At 43.1% G+C, this 24,128-nt stretch overlaps 1 protein-coding gene and 2 long non-coding RNA genes across 6 annotated transcripts in view; 1 reads left to right on the forward strand and 2 right to left on the reverse strand.

The window, feature by feature from the left end:
• Lrmda (leucine rich melanocyte differentiation associated) overlaps positions 1 to 24,128 on the reverse strand; it is a 621,294-nt gene that overhangs the window by 444,153 nt on the left and 153,013 nt on the right. For 2 of the 3 annotated variants that reach the window (XM_048801877.1, XM_048801879.1), the window contains exon 2: positions 6,898 to 7,024. In XM_048801877.1, the coding sequence (XP_048657834.1) occupies positions 6,898 to 7,024 (127 nt within the window). Of the gene's footprint in view, positions 1 to 6,897; positions 7,025 to 7,223; positions 7,316 to 24,128 lie in introns of those variants that run through there. The other variant, XM_048801880.1, reaches the window with a different exon arrangement.
• On the reverse strand, positions 1,310 to 4,663 carry LOC107158140. 2 transcript variants are annotated; one of them, XR_001505581.2, is made up of 3 exons: positions 4,526 to 4,663; positions 4,054 to 4,287; positions 1,310 to 1,444 (listed from the first exon to the last, which is right to left on the reverse strand). It is a non-coding gene; the product is annotated as an uncharacterized LOC107158140 (long non-coding RNA). The 2 variants fall into 2 exon arrangements; XR_007347109.1 differs by lacking the exon at positions 1,310 to 1,444 and adding an exon at positions 1,683 to 1,815.
• Positions 1,444 to 4,701, forward strand: LOC125616477. The gene is made up of 2 exons (XR_007347110.1): positions 1,444 to 1,752; positions 4,560 to 4,701. It is a non-coding gene; the product is annotated as an uncharacterized LOC125616477 (long non-coding RNA).

Raw genomic sequence — 24,128 nt, forward strand, 5'->3', positions numbered from 1 at the left:
CACCAAAATGTTCTGAAATCTTAAAAAGCTCAAATATGAAAGAAATGGGTAAGAGTTTCTCCAAAATAAAATCATCTCAAAAGTTATACTGAAGGTACACTGGTGAAACTACCAACAATGAATAATAGTGAGTCAGATTTCCATCACTATAATGAAATACCTGAGATAAGAAACTAATAAAGGGGAAAAAAGGTAGATTTTGTCTCACAGTGCTAAAAAGTTTCAGTGCAAGATCTGGTAGACCCATTGTTCTGGGCCTTTAGTGGGCATACCAGATGGTAATGGTGGGGAATATGTAATAGAGCAAATGGCTCACCTCATGATCCAGGAAGAAAGAGAAATAAAGGAAGAAGCCCTGATCCCATGATCCCCTTTGAGAGCATGCTCCCAGTGACCTAAGGACTTCCCACTAGGTTCCACTTCCTAATGGTTTCACCACCTCCCAACAGTGCCACCCTGGGCACCAAGCCATTAACACACAGACCTTTGTGCAAAACTTATCCAACCCACAGCAGCAGTGAAATAGAACATTTCTCAACTATAAAAATAAAAATAAAAACTTCAATCATTCATGCTCTAAGAAGGAGTTATCTTTTTTTTTTTTTTTCTACGGAAAACATCACAAAATTTCATGCCATAATGAAGCTATAAGGGAATTTGCAGGGGAAAAAAAATAGGGAAAAACTTCCCATATAGGCATATTTCATTTAAAAGGATTGCTTCTTTTCTAGTGTTTTCACATTGGTGGGATTTATTCACTTAAAGTTTTTAAAGTTTTCTTTCATATATTTTTATTTCAAATAAACATTATTTTCATACATTTATAATCATGTAACTTTCATCTTAAGAAGGACTCTTCAAGTTAGTCAAGTTTCACACCCCACAAAACCTGAACCTGCCTTTACACAAACACCAAGAAGAGAGATCCTCTGAATGCCCCGGTCATGGGAATTCCTTGGGAAAAAGGTCTACAGGCTTCAAGAAGCTTCAGTTATCCTATGCCAGTGAATCCAGGGGATTTCCCAGAGTCTGGCACATTTAGGACACTTTGTGTGACAGAAGTGCCATCATTTGACAACCTAAAAAGTGATAAAGGGGGCTGATCTGGGCGGTCTCCCCCAAACCCACACCAGCCAGGAAGCCCCAGCACCTTCACCCCGCATGCGCTGGAGCTGCTCTTCAACTCTGTGTTGATTCCACCACCACAGAATGAAATAGGAGAAGGAGTTTTAATTGGCTCCTCGGTCCCCTGGGTCAGCGAGGACAAACACAGCCCTGTCTTGCCTGATTTGGAGCTGAGATAGAACTTGTCATATTCCTTTTTGTCAAGTTGCATGGAAAATTAACCAGAGGCGATCAGTAGAAGAAACTCCATGTTTCTGGCTGACCAAGACCATGGCAGTGGAGACGGATTCAGGGATTCTCCCAAGAGTGACTTTTCTTCCTTTAAAAAAAAAAAAATTGAATCTATTTGGCAGAGTTACAACTCTCTCCAGCTGGATTCTCAGCACACACCTGGTTTCCCTCATCAACTCTTCTCCGGAGGACTTGGCGTTTAGATTTTTTTCAACGTTGTCTACAGAAAGTTGCCATCATGGAGCCCAGCTGTCGTGGCTGGGCTTGCCAAGGGAGATTTTCTGTGGAGGGTCCAAGATCAAAGCAGCCTCTTGCCTTGCAAGTTTGGAGTGGGAAGGAGGAGGGGAGCCTTCTGGCATGTGTGTCCAGTTGCTCAGGTCCAAAGTGGTCTCCCAGGTGAGAAGGGGCTCATCCTTCACTCTAGGCTGAGCTCTAGGTCAAAGGGTAGCTTCTGACACCCTGGGGGGATTTTAACCAGGGATAATCCTAATGAAGGATTTTTGAATGCTAAATATGCAGTACAATGACATATTATCTCATTTAGATCTATACTCAAGCAGCAGTCCTTATCACACCCAAATAACAATTAAGGAAAAGGCTTAAAGGTCACACAGCCAAAAAGTGGCAGAATCTGGATTCAAATTTAGATCCTAGAGAAACTGCATTCTAGGGGAAAACAGGACTCATGATTTCCTAACACAAAAATTAAAGAGTCTTATATGTTTCTGGGGGAGACCACAATGTGCTGTTATCCAGCTATGCTCTGTACCTTAGATTACTTTCAATATAAGCTCAGTTTTTAAAGCACTGAAGATTTAACTAATAGTAAAATGTACTAAGAAGTTGTAAAATCTTTGGGTGTTCACAAAGCGGCTTCCCATATAACTATATCATTTAAATTTCTCAACAATACTCTGAAGTACATATTATATTACCCATTTTATAAAGAAACCAAGGCTCCTGACAAGGCACTGAGACTTCCCCCAAGAGGACAGCAAATTGCTATCAGAGCTCAGGCCTGTCTTCTGACTCATGCAGTGGTCTGCTCACCACAGCCCAGCTGTGTAACATGTAGCATTCTTTCTTCCATCCGGTGCTACAATTCAAACCCTGTTGTCTCTTCAGACAATGTACTAAAGCAAACAGGGAAACACAAAATGAATGTGATTTCAAATGATGTCAGTGTAATCCTCAAAGGGAAGACCAGGGAGAACATTGGATTGTGTAAAAATTAAAGATGTATGTTTTCAGATTTTTTTATTTGGTCCCTTACTTGTGGTTGAATATTCATTTATGATATGGTTGACACCATTACCAAAGACCCTACCTGTACTGGTGGGAGAGTCATGGATAGTGTGTGCACGCTTATAGTAGGAGAGAGAGGTGAAAATATAAGGGTGGAGAGAGGGATTCAAGTTCATGGCCAGTGACTACCTGGCCATTCTAAATGAACCAAAGGTGAGACAGCTCAAAGACAACCAGGCTTTCAGAGATTCCAGGCAAGACACCAAAGCTGAGAGCTGAACTAAAGTGGAGCAGAGGGGAGGTATAACAAATATGAGAAGTCAAGCAGAAGGTACACAGATCGGGTGGGAGGAATTGATTGGTGCTACTGAGTGTGGACTCTGGGATGTCTTTCATGAGCAGAATTCCTCAGACCTAGCTGGAGCAGGGCCTTACCATGGTAGGCACAGGCAACTGACTCCCCCACATCTAAGTCCCTCTCTTTGTGCAGTGACTGCCTCCCCTTTGGGTTTCAGACTTTGGGGCTAGAAATCAGCATACCTGGGTTCTAGACTGAACCCCACCTTTGACAATCTACATGACATCCAAAAGCTTACACTCCTAGCTTTTCCATAAAAATGAGAAGAATGGTGTCCAACTCGTAGAATATTAAGGTAATATTAAATTATAAAAGTCAAAGGAATATGCTCTGGCCTTGATTATAATGGGGACCAAGTCAGATAAGTTCACACACTTCTCTAGAGTAGTGGTAGCAATATACACATACTTACTATGTTACTGGCACTTAATGTTGTTTAGATATTTAGAGTTCTCTTATAATAAACTATGGGATGAGTACTATTATTGTCCCCATTTTGCAGAGGAAACCAAAGCATAGAGATATTATGTAACTTGGCCTAGGTCATGTAGCAAATGGCAGACTTCAGGTACAAGAGCAGGAAGTCTGTCTCAGAGCCTGTTGTTCTTAAATACTATGCAACAGTTCCACCTGCTAAAGGAAAAAGGAAGCCAACAACCCAAGTTTCCAGAGCATAGTAAACAGAGCTGTTTAGATATAGTTAAAAGTGAATAAAAACAAAAAAGGAAAAAATCTTGATTTATAGGGCAGATTAGGGAGGGCAAAAAGCTATTCTATAGATGCCAAAACCAAAAAATAAATAAATGAATAAGTAGATAAAAATAAAACAAATTTCACAAAAGAATTTGAAAAAAAATATATCATTTGCTAGCAAGATTGCAAATGTGCTGAAAGATTCAATTATGAGAAAAAGCTAATACTTAGCCTTTTAGGAGGTCAATAGTTAATTGCTTTGGTGCCCTTTATGACAAAAGTAAAGCTAAAATCTTAAAGGAGATGAAATGCCAGTGTAGAAAATTGCTATGGGAATGAGCTGTGCCTCTCTATACCCACATTTGTTCTACATTTGCTTTCATAATACAAGTTGTACTTACAAAGTACTTGTACCCTAGACGTTGTTCTGGAACATTCCTCTCCTGTGATGTGGGTCATGCAGCCTGTTAGAGATGAGCAGTTCAGCCAACAGCCTGCATCCATTTCCAGAACATATGGGTGAGACCATTTAGACCATCCAGCTCCAACAGTTTCAAATCATGGTGGTAACATGAGTTATCCAAAGTAAGACCAGCAGAAGAACCATCCAGCTGAGCCCTAGCCAATTAGTTGACCTATACAATTGCAAACAAAATATTTGTTGTTGTAATCCCTTAAGTTTTGGGGTGGATTATTATGTAGCAAAAGCCCACATATAAGGTATTTCATGGGGAAGCAACAGAAAAATGGAACCTAATAATTGTTTGAGAACCTGGGGCATTTTCCCAATTAGGTAAGAGAGTTAGAGGGCTGAAAATATAGAGTCAGAAGTGTTAGACTTAGAGGATGGCATATGATGTTGCCTGCATTTACCTGTCTTTCATTCTCTGACTTTTGGATCAAGCAGATGGGGAATCTCATCTTCATGAATCTCTGGTCCAACAGGCCAGTGAAGAAAAAAGGAAAGAAGTCATGCTGCATCCTGGGAGAGCCAACCCTTGGCTTCTGTATCTACTGATAATAAAGTGCACCACAATAGCACAATGACATACCCAGTCATGTTTATAGCTTCATGGCATCTTCTTCTACAGCCCCTCCCAGCCATTCTATTACTCCCTCAGCATCATGCTACTTGATGTGGAAAGTGATACATGGAGTAGGGAAAGGGCCCAACCAAACATAAAAGATAATCTCTCAATGCTGGGGATCCAAGAGGCTCACCAATCTCTGGTGTCTACAATACTAAGAATAAAACCATCATTCAATTCAACTTAATTCCTTAAAAAAGAACAGAGGTCACAGAGAATGACTTGTCCAAGGCCACACAGCTAAATATGATTACACTGACCCATGACCCCAAGTCTGTGGACTCTGCTATTCACCAGTGACATGAGCCACAGGAAGTGAGTCTTGGGACCCATATCATACAAATTCTAGTCTAATAACCTTTCTCTCCTTGACTGATTTGAGAATATCATCCATATGATCTCCTAAGACCACTAAGGAAGCCACAGGACACACTAGCTATAAATATTTTATAAGCTGTAGTAAGTTTAATAAGCTGTAATAAGTTTTCAAACAATGACTAGGAAACTTGATTGACCTGAGGGTAGAAGAGGGAAACCCCCGACCAGATTTGTCATTATGACCCAGACTGAATTTACTTAGAGGCCTTCCACTTCTCTATTAGAGTGGCCATTAATAATGGCTGTAAGATCCATACTTGCTAAGATATGAATGTTTGTGTCTTCTCAAATTTGAATGTTGAAATACTAACCTCCAGCTTTCAGACTATGAGAAATAAACGCTCATTGTTCTACTCAACAGGATTCTGTCACAGCAGCAAGGGCAAACGGAGACAATACAAAATAAAGAAAATATTAACTTATGGCTTGAAGAATAGACAATGGCTAATAAATGCTTTGCAAACTGTCTTTAAATGCTGACATAAGCATACAAGTCAAAGTTAACAGGTATATCTGCCTTTATTTTACAATCTAATGGGAAATACCCTGGTTTCTTTTCTATTTCTACCTTATTACATGAATGTGAACAAGTGATTTAACTACTCCAGGTTTCAAATGTTCTCTCAGTTAGACAAAGCAATTGAACTTCAACTCTGGAGCCACAGAGAACAGAAAGAACTCTGACTATAACCACAATCTGAAATGGAATCTAGGGCTTAGCATCTTGTTAACTATCTGACAAGGGTGGGGATGGAGGTCTATACTGCACCTCTTTCCATTCTAGATAAATGGAAAAAGTGCACCCTCCTAACAGGGCTTGGTAAGAATGAAAAATACTATACTTAAAGGACGTAGCACAGAGCCTGATGCCTAGGAGTGTCCACTAATGAAAAGCTAGTGGTAATGACTCATTCGTTCATCCCACAAATATTTATGGAACTTGTACTCTATGACAGGCAGTATTCTATGTGTGAAGGATGGAGAGAACTCCCTGCCTTGTGGAGTTGGCATTCTAGTGCATGATAATCCATAACTCTAACAACAGAGGAGTTATGTGGCTTGGGTCTCAGAAAAGGTTCCCTGGATTCTGTTCTTACTGCAGAATCCACTGCAGGTAGTCCCTGCGAGTCTGTCTGTAATGGGCACCTACTCAGGGGAAGCTGGCCCAATGGCTCTCCTAGGCCCCTATCACAAGCCAATGAGGTACACACCTGGGAACGCACAGCCAGGCCTGACTGTCATACCTCTCTTCCACCTCAGCTCTTGCTCCTCTCCTCTTTCTTACCAGAACTGTTACTCTTGCCTGCACCAGAGTCTTCCAGAAACCCAGAAGACCAAGTTTGCTTAGCGGCATTACCTCCCACTTCCCACCAGAGGTCGCTATCCCACACAAGCCCAAGCCAACCCGACCAGCTTCGCCTCCTCCGCAGCAGTGACATTATTTTCTTTCTCTATTTTTATCTATTAAAAAGATTTCTTCGCAGCCATAACTTAGATCTCTACACTAAAATGGAGCAACAGGAAGATATAATGGTGCATTTCATTTATGAATGACCTATAATAAATTACTCTGAAGTGTCCCGGGTGCCAGAAGACAGAACGCTGTGTCTGCCCATGGACTGTATTTCACATACTTTAATTTAGCTGACACATAAAACTCATTTGACATTTTGCAGGTATTTGGTGGGGGTGGGGGGGCGGGCGGGAGGGGACCACTGTGGGGCTGGGCGGGGAGTGGGGGCGGCAAGGAGTGGGGGCGACAGGCAGAGGAAAGGATATTCGGTTCTTGTTGAGGGTTAAGGTGTGGAGCTGGGGTAACCCTGGCAACACCAGGTCGTCCCCGAGCAGATTGTTGTCCAAGATGAGTTCCTCCAGGCTCCTGAATGCGCTCAGTCCTTCCAGTGACCTGCAATGACAAAGGCAACAGGAAAAATGATCCTGCACTAAATCAGGGAGGCCATTATGAGCCGAAATAAATATTTTAACCTTCCCTTTCAGGACTGGGAATAGTTTGGGCTTGGTGCCTGTCAGCAAAGTGAATGACAAGAATTAGTAGCGGGAGCCGGGGTGGGGGCGGCGGGGGAGAAGGGGCCGCTGGCACTCACAGCATCCTTCACGCATTGCCAACATGAAGGATGAGGGTCACTTAGTGAGTAGCCAGGATCCAAAACAAAGGGCTTCAGATACGGCCTGCAGGATAAATTTGTCAATGTCTTGTGCCTTCAGGCACCCAGCCTGGGCTGACCCTAACCTCCATTCCCAAGATAAATAACTCTGTCACAGTTCACCTTCATTCCCTGGACACAAATTTAAGTTGTCATCCATCATTCCTGCCTAGAAATATCATACGCCTCTTACAATAATAAATATAACTTCAAGTATCATTTCTTAGCGGTTCTCCTCTGTACGGTCGCAGGGGAAATGGCAAGGAGGGCTTCTTTTCTTTCCTTTCATATCCTTTCACTTTTTTCCCCTCCCTCTGCCTTTTTTCTTCACTAATCACTTAATTTGCTTCTGCCCAGTGTCCCCATGGTTGCCCAAAAGGCAAGGCATCTGTGGAATTACATAATCGCTCCAGCCTGAGAGGGCCTTTTCTTTTTCTTTCATTATTTCTTTTTATTTGTTTTGGGTTTTGTTGGGAGAAGGAGGGTTGAGAGAATTTTTTTTTTTTTTTTTTTTTTGCTTCAAAAGCTCTTGACCTGGAGTTAGTGTTTTAATTTATGGAACGTGAATTTCTCACTTTATTTTTGAAAAGCAAGGGGAAAAAAAATAAGTGTAGACCTAGCAATGGAGATGTTGAGGCAGTAAATAAAAGGCATCTAAAAGGATTAAGGACCCAGCTCAAGGGGGGTGAAATCATGTATCAGAAAGGGAAAAACGGCTTTGCTTATACACACAGCTGAAAGTTAACTCTTCATCTGATGGGCTCTCGTGAGTGCCCATCACAAGACAAGAGGTCAGGGTGGAGGAGGCATGGGGCAATTTTGCACAAGCACTTGCTCAGATGTGCACAGACATTAATTAAAGAAAGCCGCCCAGTACAGAGACTTACGCAGACACAAACTCCCAGCTCGTTCACCTGCCAGACCCAGGATATGTGCTGAGCTTGCACAGGCTGACAGCTGAGCTACGACGTCTATCTGAGGGAGGACTCGCATGGGATCCCTGACTACTCTATAAAATGTGACGAATCAGGAAGATGTCGTCCACACTATTTATTCATTTACTGATAGCACCTCCATTACTGTGCTGCATGCTTGCGTGTGCAAATGTGTATATACAGCGTGTGTGAAGTTCAGCACCAGGGCTTTCCCGAGGCATCCAGATCTCCCTCTTGGTTACCTCTGCCAAGAAGTCTCCAAAGCAGGGAGTCAATACTTGCAAGATATAAAATGCATTGTAAGTAATTAAATCTGCAGATGCCACTGGGCCCAGAGCTCCTGCAGGCCTGTTTCTGCCAGTCCTCAGGGTGGTCCCCCCGCCCAGGGGCCCAACACCCAGAGTGCACCTGCTCTGATAGCCAACACTGCCTGCTTAATGTGGAAGGACAGGGCTGCGCATGTGTTGGGCTAAGGGTCTTCAGATTTCATTTCCTGCTCCTCTGTTCTCTTTTTCCTCATGGTTCGAGGAGGCAAAACACTGACACATCTAAGCAGGAAGTTTTAGGGCTTTGCCTCAGTTCCTCCATAACCTTGCAGTGTGAATCTGAGCACCCTGAGATCAGTTCTGAACTGTGCGCTCTGTTCCTTCCAGCGCAGAGGATCATACAGAGACTAAGGGCACTGACAAGTTACTAGCAAAGGCTGATTCCTTTCTTTTCCTTCCCTCTTTGATGCATTGATTTTCCCCCCAGGATCTGAGCTTGGGGATGTGTTGGGGACACAGGGGGTGGGCAGATGGACAAAACCATAGAGGTGTGTAGGGGACCTTTGGGGTCTTCTGAAGTCCCTCCCTCCACAGGGGTCAATGAGTGATGCTCATTAACCAAAAGTGCTTCTCAGGACCAGGCCCCTGTTTGCCAGGGAGGGGAGAGGGGAGCAGAGCTGCTCCAGTCAGGCAGCCTTATGGGGAGCTAATAAGTCTTTTGTGCACAAACATCAGCTGGGCTCTGGTCAAAGGCAGCATCCAAATGCACATTGTTCCTGAGTTATGTTATGCAAATATTATACTTTTATCATGAGAATCAGCAAATGGTTGGCAACTGGCAAGCAGAAGAAAGCTCCCTTCCAAAAGTGCTTCGGGGAAGGCATAAAACAAAATGACATAGCATGAAGAGGGACAAACAGGACACACTAGCGGGGTGCCTACCCCCACGGAGACAACCTCTGTAGGGAGTGCAGGGTTCTCTGGGGCAGCATTCCTACTGCAGTGAGAGGAGCCAGGAGGATCCATCTCAAATCACCTGTCTCAGAGTCTTTTTGCCATGTAGGGTTATTAGCTGCTCAGTAAAAAGGGAACTGTGTGCATGGGGGACTGCTAATTAATAAATCCCTGTTTTCGTGTCATGGGATAGCATGCCCTTGGTGATTGAACCAGCTAAATTCAGAGCTGAGGGACTGAGGACAGAGAACACAGCTTTGTGAAGGGGAGACAGGGAGGAGAGGATTTGTGGGGCTTGCCTGGCATGTGGGGGCCAAATAAGCGTACACCCGGAAGATGGCTTTATTTTTCACTTAAAAAAATATTTTATTGTTTTTGTTGTTTTCCAGAAAGAAGTAAGAGAAATAAATTATTTGCAACAATCTTTGAGTTCATACTCCTATACGCCAGATGTCCACAAACAGATATGCTCTGTTAAGTGAAATGACAAGGCAGAAAAGGTTTGAGAGAGCCACACTGGCCTGTGCTGTTTGATGGGACAGCAATGGTAGCTTACAGGCAAAATGAGGACAGGACTGCAATTTCTCTGCTATAACCTTGTATGTGGACAGCAAAATACACCCCCAAATGAGAGCCCTGGTGGAATGGGTGACTGTCATCCAGGGTTATTTGCCAGCTTCCCTAGCAGAGGCTGTGATGTCGTAGGTATGAGGGGACCAGCCAGGTTTCACCCACTCCCCAGGGAAGCCAGCTGGAGACAGCTCTTCCCAGCCTGGTAAGGAAGAAGGAGAGCAGGGTCCACCCTGTGGCAGGTGGTTTGCTCTGGAAACTTAATCAGCACCTCCAGAGCTCATCGCAGACTGCCTGCCTCCTGCCTCCCGCTCCACGGGGAGGAAAGCTGCCATGATCTCACCCACAGGTACCATCTCAGTTTGCAGGGCTCTGCCTAGGCTCCCCCAGGAGCCGCGCTGTGGCTGGGCTGCCGAGAGTCCCAGGGCCTTTTCCAAAGTCACATCAAAAATGACAAAACATCACAATGCATTCGGCTCCAGTGGATTCAAACAGAGAGAACTTCTAAGTTTCCACTGTAATTAACCCTATCCTCGTTAAGATAATTATGATCAAGCTTCCTGTCACAGTTAATATCCCAGCATCATCGCCTGTGGCTCACACTCTGCCCTCATTAGCTTATAAAAACAGCAGCACTAAACAGGCGGCTGCTGCCCTGCCGGGTCTAGGCCAGTGGCTGGGAGCCCTTGTAGAAAGGCCTTGGGCGGGTTAGTGCACCCAGCAGAGGAGACTGCTCCCTCGAACCCCTCTGCTCCTGGGTGGGAGAGCTCAGCCTCCTTCATCCTTTCCCAGAAAGTTGGCCATTGGTGAGAACAGGGAAGGAGAAAGGCCAGGGCAGAGCAAGCTGACAGCTTGGAGGCAGAGGAACTTTGGATTTGTAGTGGGCCCCCCTGCCCCAGAGCCAGCACAAAACCAGCAAGAGAACCATGCCATAAAAACCACCAGAGGTCACCTCCAGAACCCCCGGTCCAACCTCCTAATATAGCTGGGTGCTAAGAATTCCATCTCTCTCCCCTCCCAACCTGCACCAGCGGTGATACCCAGGCCTGGCAGGAGATCAGTAGCAAGTGGTGGGGACAGTTAACCACAGACCCTGTGAAAGAAACCTCGCTTTGGAACCACATTTGGTCTCACGTCCAGGGAGGAAAGTCAGATATTCTCAAATGAAGCAAGAAAACAAGATCCTCACGAAAAGCCTTCTCAACTCTACCCATCTACACATCCACATGGAAAGCCCAGGGAAATTCTAGGGGCCCCAGCCCACATGTCTCATGCCTACCACCCTGGCTAGTCCCCATGAGCTGCAAGGTCTGGCTGTTGCCAGTTCTATTGGAGAGTCTCTAGATGCTGTCTCCTAGCCCCTGATAAAAGGGACTCTGGATGCAACCGTCCACACACCTGGAAAGCTGTCAGGGGCAGCCAGGGCTCTGTGCCCTCACCAATGGACTACTTCTCATCCAGGAGCCTGTAAGAGTCTAACAGAAAATCAGCCAAGAGAATCCCAAGGGCAGGATGGAGAGCAAGCTTGGGGTGCTGGCCAGTGGCCAGGATGACAATGCCTTCCTTCAGAGGTCAGAGGCCTCCCCATCTTCATGTGGGGGAGCGTGTCTGAGAACAAGAAGAGTGACCATGGGACAGCCACTGCTGTATACCAGGGTAGCAATATTTAAAGGCCTCCTCACCAGCTGGAAAATGACTACAGCTCTGTGTACCCTTCCTATCATTTGCCCTCAGACCTCTTCACTATCCAACCACTAAGCAATGAATGCCCACCCACCCCAGCATGGGGCCATCATGGACAGGGCTCTCCCTGGCATCCGTTCTGACTGGTCAGTACAGTGGTTAAATAGTTCAATCACCTCTAAGAGCAGAAATAGTAATTTGTTCCTGTTTTACTCCTGCCTGACTCCCACACCTGACACACAGCAGGTCCTAGAGAAATGTCTGAAAATTACATTCCCACAGAGGCCATGACCAAAGCTACAAGGACAGGACGAGCAACACAAAGCTAACCAGTGGGAATGAAGGAAGAGAGAGGAGAATCAGCAGTATGCAGATCATGTTCCAGGAAAAGGCACAGAGATTTTTACATACTCTGTTCACCTGGACCCACGAGAGGTATTCTTTCTTTCTGCCATATTTTTTATATCCTTTTTAAATAGATGGATGGATGGATGGAGAGAGAAAACTACATATATCACTATATGTATACTATGTAGTATGTATATAACCATATATAGTGGGCTCTATATATTTCTCTGTAGTTTGCTATTCAGGTCACATAGCTGGAGACACATGTACACATAATGCTATAAATCCACTAGTCCATACTGTAAGTATATCGACAGGGAATAAAAAAGTCTTTAAGAAATAGAAGAAGGTAGAAAAGGTTCTGGGCTATGTAAAGCAGAATGGATGCTGACACCAAGAAGCAATATATCTTGGGGAGTCAAAGTCAACCTCAAAGCTCTATTGAGCACTTCATCATAATAGATAATCCTTGAGCTGCAGAAATTAAAATTCAATACCAGAATGAGAAATCTGAATCCAAGACCAGTGAAAAGAGACAGTAGAGTTAACTAGACCCAAAGCCTTCGTGTACCATATCTAAGAGCACTAAGAAAGCTTTCAAATCCGGTACCTGAAGAATTACAGAGAATAAGTAAGTAGCTAGAAACCCAGAAATAGGTACTTACTCTTCCTGTGTTTGAAAAGGGAAGTAGATAGGTTCTTTACCCTTTGGATTCATGAGCTTGTAAATTTACATGTATGAGATTTTGGTAAGATTATACCTCTGAGAAATTGGCATTTGCTTGTCTTAGAACAACATGAATAACATATTTGATCATGTTAACCTTTTACTTTTGCTATCAGGAAGCACAGAACTAAGTTGTGCCCCACCTAAGTAGTGCCTCATGATCTCCGTACCTGATTTCTAACCTTCATTTTTAAGGCTTATAATTTTTCATAATCTTAATATTTTATTAATTCTAACAAACTTGCCCAAACCCTTGTGGAATGTGATGACATATACCCATACGGTGTTTCATGGATTCTCAGGCAGTGTTTATACATTAAGGTGGGTTTTGTGAGATCAGCTGCTCATGGAGAGGCTTGGCTAGGATCACAGAAGATATATACTGTATCCAGAGTCCACATGACTTTGAATAAATTCTAATAACATCCCTGTGACAGGAAGGTGAAAAGCAGACTGGGAAATGACAACTTTAGGTAGAGTCATAACCGAGTCAAAAATGTGCCTGCAGAACACTGATCAGTGCCTCAAGTTGCTCTAGAGGCAGGTTCTAGGGACTCTGGGCCTATTTTGTTCTTTTCTTTTTTTTTTTTTTTGCCAATGACTTTATTAAGGACGTGTTTAATGCATTTATGAAGGCCAGAACTCTAGAATAGATACTAGGGTTAATCCTAGTTGCATCATCATTAAGAATCATAAAGATCCTGTTAGACCATTGTATCAGCCCAATAAAGACGAAATTTCATAATGTTGAGCATAAAGGCCTAAATTTAAAGTTTAGCCAAAAATATTCACTTAAATCAAAAGGCGAATGAAAACTGAAAACATATTTGTCATCTCTCTAACAGTCTTAATATGGAAAAAGCCTTTGTAAATCATTAAGAAAAAGCTGAATCCTTTATAGAAAAATGGATCAAAACACATGAACAAAAAACTCATGGGGAAATTGTTCAATAATGGAAATGTGGAAGAAATCTGCAGCTCCGTTTGGGAATCTAGAGTATTCAATTTAAATGAGATACTTATATTGTTTTGTTAAATTTGGAAATTATTTTGCTGGTCATTGTAGTGTACAACTATAATCCCAGAGACTCAGGGGGTCTGAGGCAGGAGAATCCTGAGTTCCTGATCAGCCTTTGCAACTTAATGAGACCCTGTCCCAAATCTTTAAAAAAAAATTTAAAAGGATTAGGGATGTAGCTTAATGGTAGAGCACCACAGAGTTCGATTCCTAGTATGGGGTGGGGGGCGTTGGGGGGGGAAGACAATTAACATGGTTTTGTCAAAAGTTCAAGGTGAACAGGCCAACACAAGCCTAAAAGGAGAGTAAAATTGTTACAACCTTTCTGATGACAACTCATACTAAAATCCTTAGAAATGATCATGATTTCATCCTATTTCCAAGTACAATAATTTGGTCAGTTAATATCAAAGACTATATGCTTTAAGTAGGTGAATTTACTACAGCATTATTTATAATGATACTGTAAACAAGCCTAAATGCTCAACAATAGAGGAATGATTAAATAAAGCCCAATATATAATGAAATACCATGCAGCAATTAAAAATATTATAGACAGATATCTAATGAGCCAGTAGAATTCCATGCTATATATTTAAGTACCTAAAATTAAATTACAATACACTATGGTACATACACCAATATCTCATGCATGGAAATTAAAAGTCATTACTATGACCTCTCTCCATTCTCCACATAAATTTTAATTTGTATCATGTTTCCCTGGGTATTTTCTTCCATATTTCTGGTTAAGAATCATCAAAGTAGTCTTTGTTAGTTGTTGCTAGCTCATAAACTGCTGTTAATACACCGTCTTGTACACAGGAACTTTCATATAATTCTCTATACACATAATTAAATGAATATACTTACATATCTATTTTAGATAGACAGATAGATGACCACATCTATGTCTATATCCCCTAGGTACATACCATTAACCCCTAGTCAATTTTTATAGTTTTCTTCAGTTGCTAAATTTTGTGAATAATCTCTTTATAAACAGGAAAAAAATGAGTAACATTACTTCCAAATAAAACAAGATGACTTGCAGGCATCAAGACAGCTTTAGATAAAAAAGGTGTGTTAAGAGGGCTTAGTATCAACCACTAGAGCAGGGCCACCACCACAGATGCTAATCTTATTCGAATCCATGCCAGTACTCCACTGGTGCCCCAAATAACTCTGCCTGGAGCTTTGTTTCAATTCTGGGTGCCAGACTGAAAGGGTATTAATGTTCAGAAACACCATCCAAAGAGAAAAACCAGGAGGCGAAAGGGGCAAGAAACAGTGACTGAGAGTCAAGGGGGCTTAGCCAGGAGCTGAGAAGATGGAGTGTGACAAAGTACTAAGTCTATGGAGTTCCAGAAGGAAGAATCAAAAATAAATAGGAGAAAATTGGGTATGTTGGGAGGAGATGTCTTGAACCCATTTCTTTTAAAAACTCATAAAAATAAAGGAGATGTTTGCCAAAGGATTAAACTAACTTTTGAGTCATTATACATTTTGGATCAGAGATGAGTTATACAGAATATCTAGGAGGAATTTTTGAATGGAAAGATTAGATTCTGCAACCTCTAACATTCTATCCAGATTTCTATGTTATGTGACCAGAGCTCCAGAGAGGTAATATAGCTTACCTGAAACCATGCATGGGGAAAAAGCCACATGTAGAATGTCTGGATAAACAGTCCAGTGTTCCCTCAACCATGCTCAACTCTCTCTAAATAATTTCTAGGTGTGGTCCAGAAATGGAAATTCACCACTACCAGAGCCGTTATCCAATATTACAGGTAGCATTATAAATCCAATTATTGTATGTCCTTAGTTATAATGATGAACCTAGATGGTTTTCAATTTCTTTTGCTTTTCAATCTACACTTCCAGATCCTCCTAAAATCCTCCCTGGAAACTTCTAGAACCTCTGGAAAAATCAGTCCCTATAGATGCTTTTCATATGGCTCTCATGAGTTTAAGTGCACATTAGGTAGAGCTGGGTTGAGATTCACCAACTAACAGTCCCTAGGTGTGCACATCTATAGCTCATTCATTCATCTGCAAAAATGTATTGAGCATCAACTCCACCCAGCACTTTGCTAGTCTCTGGGGCTACAAAGCTGTCTGTGGAATGGTGCTATGCTAATATAACTAGTATGCATAGACTGAGAAGCAGTGACCAGAGAACACAGGATAATAAGTTGGGCTGGGCTGATAAGTGCTACTCTGAACAGGAGAGTGAGGAGAACAAAAGCTTTAAAGAAGAGATGAACTTGGGCCTGGGGATATAGCTCCATTGGTAGAGTGCTTGCCTTTCATGCACAAAGCCCTGGGTTCAATCCCCAGCACCACCACCAGCATCCCCCAATCAAAAAGAAGAAATAAACTTGAGATAAGTCTTGGTTCAATTGAATTCTAATCTTTTGAGTACCTACTGATACTGTACAGCACACTGGGTGGTAAGGGAACTTAATAAAAGGAGATAACTTGATCCTGATGCTCAAATAATCTATAGTCCAAGAAGCTTATCTAGCACCATAAAGCATGCATATGGTATCCACATGTAGCATGGTGGGTTCTCAGTGAGCACTCATGTCTAGGGACACAGAAAGCGCTCAAGTCATTGATTCTGCTCCCAGTGAGTTTAGCATCTATAGAAGAAACAAATTGGGCTGGAAATAAGGAGAAACCATCTAGGGCAAGGATCTTTAAGCAGTTTGGGCAAGATAGCTCTAGAAGTTAAGAAGAGAGATGAGCTGTGGTGATCACCTGTTTTGTCCTCCTGCCACCCATTTGTCCTGAAGTTATTACAGCAAGTCAAGTCCTTAAGGACAGAGACAAGGAGCCAGGTCCTCTTCCTGGATGAATGATAGCCTCAGGGCCTTGTTCCCAGCCCATTTGGGCTGTCCTCCCACCTCTCAGGAATCTTTCCTGCTTTTCCACCACCCTGGTGACACAGTTTGAGCTTCGGCTCTGAGTATGTCTCTAAAATTATTTTGATTCACGGCTTGAGATTTTACAAAACCACACATGCACGCATGAAGCCTGTGGCCTCAGGATCTTGTTTGTTTTTAAGAGTCCAAACAGTGACTTTGTGTGGCGGGATCTATAAATGGAGGTTTTCTTTGCTTGGGAGATGTGAGGGAGCGGACACGGTGTGCCGCAGCCTCGGTATGTGTGCACGTCGCCATGGGGCGGAAGGCAGCCCCTGGTGGGGGAGGCTCCCACGGCCATTGGGCAAACATATGTTGGGCCAAGAACATTGCTCTTCAAGCTCATGAGCTGTTTGCTTGAAAGATAACAGTGTCTCTTCCACACAAGCCTTTCACCACCCTCCAGAAAGGGAATTTTTAATGCAACAGATGGTGTCTACTCATTGCAAACCAACCAGAAAAGGAGACATTTACATGGCTGGGCCTCAAGGTCCTAGCATCCCAGAGGGACCCTAATCAAAGACTTGCCCAAAGACCAGCTCCCCATGGGCAGGGCCCCCCTGGAATGAAATCAAGCCAGGAAACCCAGCAAAAACGGGCCAGCTGCTGACTCTGTGAGGTCTCAGTTGGCTGAAGAAGGTGAAAACATGTTTTCTGTCCTAGACTACAGGATAGCTTTTACCTCCTGCAGGACAGAAGGCCCTAGGAGATACAGTGCCTCCACCCTGGGGTTTATACATTTTCTTTCTTCCCGAAAAGCTCTAGCTCTGTGCTTTGCAAAACCTCTCAAAGAACAGTTTGGTGAGCTTTGCCTCCCTTTTCATATGATGGCACATTTGGTCCCTCAGTAGTGATACCTAACAATGTCAGACCAAGAAGAAAGATCAAATGTTTGCAGTTGTGTGGTGTCATTAGCAAGAGCAACAAATGCCTAGGGTAGAACTGAGGTCTTTACCATAAAGATTATCTGACTGCTGTTTGTGGTAGTAGAACTCCATGGTGTTTTCGCAGGGAATGTGCTGTTCCAAAGGAGAATATCTTGTCAATTTACCAAAGCCAAATAAATATAGTATGCAAACACACAAAGTAAAACCACTAAATCTGGGGGCATGAGTTCTGTTTTCAAGTCCTGACTTGGAATAAGATCTTAGGAAAATAACGCTTGCTCTGTTTTATTTTCTAATGTACCATGATGGCAGGAAAGTCCCTGACCTGTGTACTTTGCAGATATTAGTATGGAGATCACATGAGTTCTGGAACATTAAAAAAAAACCTAAATAAATATGAGAATGGTTTGTTATTGAAAAGATTATGAAAAAAATAAATGGAAATAATTTCTTTTCAAAGGAAGAAATTAGTCACCTGAGCAAAGGGAGCAAGTAGATAACGTCTCAAAGAAATATCTATATGTATTCAGAATCATCCAGGGGGATGGCAGCTGGGGAGAATTGCTGCCTGAAGAACAATCTGGAACCTGATTCTTGTCCTGCCTTGGTCATCAACTTGTTTTAATCCTTCTCTTGTACCCTTGCCTCCGGGGGCCTTTGATGACTCTCCTGTAAATTAGGTGGGAGAGACCCTATTTCAGATCTCTTATCCATTTTAACCATTCTATGCTCCAAGAAAAACTCCCAAACCAAAGTTTGATCATTCCTGAAATCATCCCACCATTCAGTAAAATGTTCATCAGGACTGTAGTGGGCCATCTTCAACCTTCACACAGCCAAGCAGACGAGGGTCAGAGGGCAGGGTGTCTGTCAAGACTTGAGTATGAAATCTAATTAATAAAAAAAAGATCTGGGGGGGGGTGGAGAATCAAGGGAAACAAAAATCCCCCACACTGCTTTTCTTCATTTTTCATAGCAACCCCCAACTAGGAAGTGACAGGCAAAGTGACACACTGCTCAGAGGGCAAAAGATAAATGTTTGATGAATTGACCATTGGTCGAGAAGTGATGGGCTTTGTATGTGCATAATGGCCAAGCTGCCTTGCCATGCCGATCGCCTGCCAAGATAAGAAGCCATAATGAATGGACCTTGAGATGCCCTGGACAGAAGCAGCTTTAATTTGACTGTTTTTAATAAAATTAATTCTTTAAAAAAAGAAGATGGCAGAAGGAAGAAGACTGCAATTTGGAGAGATCAGAAAGGATGAGAATTACATGGACACAGAGTGGACATTAACCACTGGTTTTTCTATTTGGTGCACTCACCTAGTAAGCAGAAGAAAGTTTGATTTTAATACTTATAAGTCATTAAAATACCTGTATTTCCCTGGTATTGAATGGAGTCACTTGAGAATCTGAGATGAAATGGCCTAGCTAAACAGAACGATGCTAGTCATTCATTTGTCTACTCCTTCTACAAGTATTTAGTACACATCCCTTGCCCAGGCCTAGAGTGAATGAAAGAGGTTTTTTTTTCCCCCAGCCCCCATGGAGACTGTGGAGTTGTGAGACCCACCAGCTAAGGAAGAAATGTTCTTCTGGTCCAAGATGGCAGCCATGCCTACGCTGGACTCTGCAGCTAATTGCTCATTTCCATGTTTATCCCCTGATTTGGGTCCCCTGGCTCTGCATTTGTGTTTGGCTTCATTCCACTGATGCTAAGGTGTCTGTCCTCTATTAGAAGAACACATTGCTTGTAGAAGAAACCACGATGGCAAGAGCAGCAATCAGATAACCAGAGGGGCAATTAGGAGAAAATGGATTTAGTTTAGCCCTAGGAGAAACTTAAGCTGTCCCTGTAAGTCACCTTGTGGAACTTGTTTTCTTCCATGTGCAAAATTTGGGTTGGAGCAGATGATTTGCTCCATCTTCTGACTGATTTTAACCTGAGGCCTTTTTTTGGATAAGACATTCTTCTAGACACACTGAGAGGACAAAGGTACTTAAGACATTATCCTATCCCCAAGGGGTCCAAGATCTCACAAAAGGGGGCATAAACAAGGCCATCATAATTCAGTGATGTCTAAGTACTTCTTCTGCCTCCAAGTAACCTTAAAAATCTCCAAGTTCCTCTCTAACATCCAAACACCTTCTGACCAATGTCTTAACCATCCTTGTTCTTTGACTTTGAAGACAAAGTACAGAATTACAAAGAAGTTTGGTTATCCAAGCACTGAAGTGGCCACCTTCCATGATACCAAGGTTTCCCCGTGTTTAGGAGGAAGGAGCCTATGTAAAGTGCAATATGAAAAATAATTCTTCCCCCAACTCCTACTTCTGCAAGTCTCCATTTTTCCATGATTGCAAAAAGAAAGTCACTCATTACTAAACAGCTCAGCAAGGCTCACAGTATTGGAGAATATAAAGTTTTATGAGCAGGTCTCTCTTTCTCTCTCTGGGTGTAAGTGAGAAAGTGAGTGAGAGAGAAAGCCAGAGAGGCTTGGCTCAGGAGTCCAGGGTGAATTATGGACTGCCGCTCAAGATTCACAGCTCTTCGTGGTAGGAGGTTAATATTCTCACATGTCATTAGGTCTGCTGGCTCTCCTGATGGTTCATTGAAGCAGGCAGCAAATTATTTCCTCATGCTGCAGAGGACAGCACACTTCAAAGCAAGGGAGCTCAGGTCAGGACAGGCCTCCGGGGGGATTAATGACTTAGGATCACCAGGGGTTGTCTGTAGGTAGGAATGGGCCTGAAGCTTTTGACAAAGCTAACTTTTTGATCAGTCTTGACCCAGCTTTCAAGCCAGACCTCCAGATCTTACTCCTATCACCTTTTAAGGACCTGCCAAAACCTGCAGGAAGATTGAGTAAGCTGTCTGGTCATTTTATCTTCACTTGAAACACCTCCGCTTGCTTTCTTCTAATGTACATCCCACCCACAGTTCAAGGTGGAGCTTAAACCCTATTCCATGGAGGAGACTTCAGCCTGACCCAAGCCTAGCTGACTATGCCTGGACTGAGCTCCCAAAGGACTTAAAGCTTCCATGCTTCTACCAATGATCCACAGGCGTGGTCTGTTCTACCATCCCTACCGTCTTACTCTTCTCTCCTGACAGCTAGTTAAGCCACGTGACCACAGGCACAATGGGTTGCATTTCCCATAATGATGGCTAAGCAGAAGGGAGGAAATAGCCACATGCTCTGAATGCAGACCCAAATCCGAAGCCTGTCTCAACTCCAGAAGAGAAGCCCAAGGGGAGACCCAGAAACATAATCTCTTTAAATTATTTGAAAGCAATCTGGAAAACACCATTTTTAAAGATCACATTACATGAGGGAAGAGGGGTGAAGCACGAGACACTCATCGGAAACCAGAAAATGCAAGGTTCACCTTCCTCAGGCCCAGAATTGCTAAGTCGGTACATTTTGCGCAAATGTCCACCACAGTGTGCATTTTATTCTCCATTCTAGGCCTTCTGAGCAGCAGGAAGGTTCTCACTGGTGTCTTCAGAAACACCTGGGAGGTTGTCCTAAGGAAGGGCCTGAGGAGCTTCCAGCAGATCTGGAAGGGACTCTGCTGAGAGGACATCCCCTCCATAAGCAGGGTACCCTAAGTGGGCAGCTTGACCAGAAGCCAGAACTTCTTGTCTGGTACCTGTGGGTGAGTGAGACTGGGCTCTCCAATGTTTTTCTTTTTTAGAGTGAGGCGCCTGCCTCAGGGTCAGGAGCATAAACAGGAATAGCATTAGGTTGCACCTCATCTCCAACCTGGAGTTGCAAATGTAAGTTTGGGAAAGAACTTGGTAAACCAGAAAGCACTCAAAAAAAGGGAAGGAGTGATCTTTACTGTTTCAATCCTGTTTTCTTCCCTCATCTGGCTTCAAATTTTTCTCTTTAGTTCTTTGGCCCTTTCTATCATTTTCCTTAGAAACCCTACTCCCTTTTCTTGAAAATAACTTTTTTACCTGCTTTCCTCTAACCTGTTTTCCATAATATGCGTGGAAAAAGAAGAAAATAAATGTACTCACATATACACCAATATAGTAAGACAGACCATGCAGAGAGCTGAGGCAGGTGATCCTCACCCAGTCCAGTCTGGGTCACACCCCAAAGGCAAAGCTCCCTTGGGATGGCACCATGGCTAAGTGGACTCAGCGTTTGGCACAGCATCAGGGAAGGCCCACAGACAGGACTCAGTGAGAGCAGAGATCCCATCCTCTCACTGGCCCTTAGATTCCTTCAGAGCAGAATAAAGAGGAACAAGCAGATTCACATGTCCAAAGGATGCTTTGCTGACCACCTGTGTCTGATTCTCATGAAATAATTTATTAAAAATGTGGTGCTAGGGCTCAACTCTGATTTATAAATCAAGCTCTTTGTGGATAGGACTCTTCAAATCATTTCAATGTCTACTAAAGTGTGACCCAATCCAAGGTCATCTTCAGGGTCCAGTCAGGTGACACACTGCATTTTAGCAAACTCAAGGTGCATCAATTATAGATATGTCTGGTGATACCCCTATAGGTGCTTGATGGTTTTACCTATAGGAAGTGTGAAAAATGGTGTCAATTAAAAATGGCCCAATGCTTTGGTAACCTTAAAACGCCTCAAAATTTTTTCTTTTTTATATCCTGTTGTTGGCTTTGCAAGAAAACATGAATCAAGATCATTATCCCCATAATAAACATTGCTTTGTAATATCAAGCTTATGCCCTTTCTGTATACACAATAAATCTGTCTTTCAATGTCATTACAGTAAATTGTTAAATGAGATATGAAGTACCAAAAATATGTATAAGTCTTGTGAAGTGAAAATAATAAGGATAACCAAAGCCCAACTTGAGTGCACACTGACAATGACTCCATCACACCTGCCTCTTGGGCAACAGCACCTGCAAGAAGCTACCAATTTTGAGCTGGATTGAGGGATATTAAAATGTGAAAGAAAAGCACATCTTAGACATGCTGAAACACAGAAAATTCAGGTAAGACAATAGGGAGCGGTGAAGATTGAGGGAATCAGAGTACACACCCCACCCACTCACATCCCTATTAGTCATATTGTATTGTTCACAAACACAGAAGTGAGACATGCTTGGCCCATAGCTAAGATGGCCATGTAACCTGCTGTGTAAGCTGAGTCACCTCACAGGGAAAAGGAGCAGTATGATGGATTATGCCAGGAAAACAAGCACTAAAACTGCCCTCAGCAAACCAAGATGGATTTACCCTACCCATTAGCCCAAATAGCAACCCTCGGTAATGTGATCACTACAAATGATCAATTCAAACATTTGGAATCTGCAAACATTATGCATGGATTGATGTCACTTTCTACTCTATGTCTTTCAAAATACCAGGAATCCTGACATTATGTCTCAAAGAGTTCCCCTAAATGTCCTCAACTGCCCAGTAATTATCCACAACTGTCCCTTCCCCGTGAAGTACCTGAGAGGCCCCACAGACACCCCTACAGGTGCTTGATGGGATCAGATCAGTGGTTCTCAAGTAGAGGTGATTTTGCAACCCAAGGGACATGTGTCATCATCTGAAGACATTTTGGGTTACCATGACTGAGTGGTGTCACTGGAACTTAGTGAACAGAGACCAGGGCTGCTGCTACACATCCTACAACATACCTCACATCAAAACGTTATCTGACCCAAGCTAGAGAAGTCCTGAATTAGAGGAAAGATAATGCTTTCACTCCGTCTTGTCAGGTAAGACACTCTCCTTTCTTTGCCTCCTGACAACTGTCCTGGCCAGCTCTCCTCTGCAGCTGCTCAGGGTTTCAGCTCAACTCTGCTGGCCCAAATCATGATCTAGGAAGGAGCCTCCACAGTGATGAAAGAGATGGCACAGCTGTCAGTCTCCACAAGAAAAGTGCAGAACTTTCCTGGTGTCATGGGAGCAGACAAGATTGACAGACTGTGTGACTTTTCCCATCTCTAATGTTACTGGGAAAGAAAGTGACAGCAAACATATATGGCAGGTTGAGACTGCAGCTCTTGTTAGCAATCAGAGGCCCTGAACCCCCAAAGATGCATGTGTCCTGGAAGCCAGGACAATCTAGGAGAATAATCTTTATAGAATGAGCTTGTCTAGGCTTGAAAAAAGTCTCTTAGACATGCCACATCTGCCCCAACAAAGTGTAGGTAGAGTCACCTTCATCACTCTCAATGGGTTCTTTTGCCCAGGCACCAGGAAGCAGCAACCCAGCTAGAAGTACAGCAGGACGACATCTGTCCATCATTTACCTTTCAGAGAATGGAGAGTCCTGCAGGTAACAGCAGACCAAGGCAGAACATGGAGGCAAAAAATAAGAGGAATGATTCAGAACTGAGGACAGAAGTAAGGTGAAGACCTTTCAAACCCAGGCCAGAAATACCTCCTACATTCGTGTCCCTGGGTTACTGTAACAAAGAACCACAAACTGGGTGGCTTAAAACAACAGAAATTTGTCTCAGTTCTGGAGACTAGATATTTTAGTCAGCTTTTTTTTTTTTTTTTTTTTTTTTTTTTTT

Source organism: Marmota marmota, unplaced genomic scaffold (genome assembly GCF_001458135.2).
Source record: "Marmota marmota marmota unplaced genomic scaffold, marMar, whole genome shotgun sequence".
Lineage (NCBI taxonomy): Eukaryota > Metazoa > Chordata > Mammalia > Rodentia > Sciuridae > Marmota > Marmota marmota.